This window comes from Egretta garzetta, unplaced genomic scaffold (assembly GCF_000687185.1).
Source record: "Egretta garzetta isolate BGI_Z169 unplaced genomic scaffold, ASM68718v1 scaffold767, whole genome shotgun sequence".
Lineage (NCBI taxonomy): Eukaryota > Metazoa > Chordata > Aves > Pelecaniformes > Ardeidae > Egretta > Egretta garzetta.
In genome coordinates, this window is record NW_009260278.1 from 167,869 (window position 1) to 170,872 (window position 3,004).

The 3,004-nt window shown below is 50.4% G+C and overlaps 1 protein-coding gene across 1 annotated transcript in view; it reads right to left on the bottom strand.

Moving 5' to 3' along the window:
* Window positions 1-277: 277 nt before the first annotated feature.
* The window catches only part of NID2 (nidogen 2), a 31,520-nt gene continuing 28,793 nt past the window's right edge, over window positions 278-3,004 (bottom strand). The window contains exons 7-11 of the mRNA XM_035897913.1: window positions 2,692-2,863; window positions 1,876-2,033; window positions 1,467-1,590; window positions 456-568; window positions 278-387 (exon numbers count right to left, since the gene is read on the bottom strand). Of these exons, the coding sequence (XP_035753806.1) occupies window positions 278-387; window positions 456-568; window positions 1,467-1,590; window positions 1,876-2,033; window positions 2,692-2,863 (677 nt within the window). The remainder of the gene's footprint in view (window positions 388-455; window positions 569-1,466; window positions 1,591-1,875; window positions 2,034-2,691; window positions 2,864-3,004) is intronic.

Consider the following 3,004-nt stretch of genomic DNA (forward strand, 5'->3'; position numbering starts at 1 on the left):
TCAGATTATCAAAACTATTAAAAATTCATCTATTCTTCTTCCAATTAAATAAAACATTTGAGTAAGCTACATCTTAAATTTGCTTGCATAAGCAAGAGTTAAGAGTAATGGCCTAAGAGTCACAAGGCCATTTTTTATTTTTGGTAATATATCAATGTTTTTCACTTTTAAAAAATACAGTAGTAAAGACCTGAGGTATAACTTCAAAAATACTTGATAATCGTTTGCAGGAAAGTAGGTTGCTTCATTGGCCTCAGTTAAGGGTTTTTCCCCCCCTTTAGTTGTATGCAGTGACGGTTTTCTGGGTCTGAAGTTCTTTTGGGTGCAAAGATTGCTGTTTCTCGAAGTAGCAGTTACTATTTCCTTGCTGCAGAGAGAAATGGGTACCTTTAGCGTGGCAAGCACACAGCAGGCATCAGACAAGCAGGAAGGGGGTGGGTTTGGTTGTGTTTTACCTCCAGGGCAGTAGGGATAAACTGCAGTTATTCCATAGAGATGTGATCGCTGCTCTGGAAGATACTCGTCGGTAAAGGAGCCGGTTTCTTTATCGATTGCTATCACACCATCCCTGGTGAGAAAAGGGGGAGAAGCATTTTACTCATCTGTGAAACTTGTGAGGTTTGCTCCCCCCCTTTATAGGCATTTAAGAACGGAGGCAGCTGAAAAGCTTGGTCTGAACACCCGCAGAACAAGTGGGAAGAAATTTGCCCCATAAAATCTATGTCCAGCGCATTTCTCTTTGGTGATGCAGAGTCACAGAGACAGCCTTCCAAGGAGAGATTATCTCCCTGAGAGTCTCCTCCAAGCATGGCAAGCACTTAAGTGTTTGTTGTAATCTGCTAAGGTTTGATTGAAGTTTTGAGAGCTTCCAGCTGGTGTGGGAATAGAGGCGAGTTCCTGATGCTGAGGGCCTTGGGTGGTAGGGGAGAGGGAACGGCTGAGGACAGAATCTTTTCTTTGACTTAATCTAGATTTGGAAACTTGTGCCAAGTTTTTATTTAAAAAAAAAAAAAAAGCCAACAGCTGCTATTTCTGTTCCTCCCAGGAAGCTGGGGTTGTTTCTAAACAACCATTCTGCGCTGAGATTTACAAGTGGGTGTTGCTGAACGAGGCACTGCAGGAGACCTAAGCGCACGCCCTGGTGAGGTTCCAGAACTGGGGACCAGGGAGGAGGCAGGGGACAGCATTTGGTTCTCCCCCTCTGGCTCAAAGCCGCTCCAAGCTGCTTGCTAACAGGACCCCGCTAGGAATCATAGAATCACTTTGGTTGGAAAAGACCTTTGAGATCATCGAGTCCAACCGTTCCCCTAACCCTGCCATCCCACCACTAAACCCTGGCCCTAAGCACCTCATCTACCCTTCTTTTAAATACCTCCAGGGATGGGGACTCGACCACCTCCCTGGGCAGCCCATTCCAGAGCTCAGCGCTTCCCAGCCAGGGGAGGGAGCAGGGTTTCTTTCCTTACCGTCTCCAGTCCGTGTGGTAGAAGTGATTGGCGTAACTGATGATGCTGAAGGGGTAGTTGAGGTTGTTCTGTATCACGCGCCGGCCCGTGCCGTCGGGGAATGTGCACTCCAGGTGCTTCGTTCCTTTTCAAACACAAGACAGTTACCAGGCCACAAAAAAACCCCCAACCCCAAACCACCAAATGTGTTCTTTGTATTCACTAATTTTTGCAACAGCTTCTCAGCCTAGGGGATGTAGAAGCAGCTCATGCTCTGAGTCCCCCAACCCCACCACGCCAAGTCCTTTGGGGCAGGATAGTGGAAGGGGGTAAAGAGGATCGCAGGTAGCAATGGGCTAAAGACATAGATAGCTGGTTTTCCCCTCCAGGCTTAGCGTGTGGTAGCCCGATCCGTCCTCGGTGAAGTTACCTGCGTCTGCCCAACAGAGCAGCTTGGAGAAGGGGTCGAATGTCAGGCCGTTGGGCAACCCAATGTCCTTGTTCACCAGGACCCTCCTGTTGGCTCCGTTGACAGTGGAAGTTTCGATTTTGGGTGCTTCACGATTCCAGTCCGTCCAGTAAAGGTTGCTTGGGAAATAATGATGCAATGAACAGGCAGGCCACACACCAGTAAGGAGTGGTAGGAGATTATTGGCTTTCTCTTTGTTACTGGTTCTTGTCAGGAGGGAGGCCTGATTTTTCCCTTAACAGTGCCTGAAATAAATCTTCATTTGATTTGAAAAAAAAAAATCTCTAAAAGAAAACCAGAACCATGTCAAACATGTTTATGACCCAAACTGCGGCTCCTAGACGAGGGCGAGTCTTAGGAGCAGCACATTTTGTATCGCAACAGCCCCCCAGAGGCACAGCTTGTGCTCTCCAACGCCAGGTGCATTTCAAAGCTTTTAAAAATAATACACATCCTGACACCCGAAACAGCAGGTTTAGCCAAATCCTGAATTATTAAATGAAAAGAGGAGGTGGGGGAACAGAGCCAATCCCTCCTACAGGGTGTGCAACACAGGAGAGCTGCTCCCAGGTCAGGATGGGGCCTTGGCACCGCTTTGTGTGCTTGACCCTCCTCTGCGGGGCCTACCTCGTCCCACCGCACACGCCCGGCTGGAGGCAAACAGCCCCCCTCGTCTTTCTCCAAAACATGGCTCCAGCTGCAAATCTGGCAAGTGCCGTCCTGCCAGCACCTTGCAGAGCCCTGCGTGCGAATCTCTCCCAAAACACTGCTGCTCACCCTCGGACGGGGTCCACGGCGATGGCCCGGGGGTTGACGAGCTCCGTGTCGAAGAGCACCCGCCGCTCGGAGCCGTCCAGCCGGGCTCTCTCGATCTTATCCAAGCCGCTGTCAGTCCAGAACATGGCTCGGCGCAAGTGGTCCACTGCCAGCCCCTCGGGGCTGATGAGTCCTGCCGGAGGGATGGAGATGGTCAGCGGCTGGGGACACGTTGGCTCCCAGCCCTGTCATGGTGCCCCGACCCACAGCCAAAGGATGTGAGCACAGACTGACCCCAAAGCACGGCCAGCCCCAGAGCCGCCATGGCCACAAA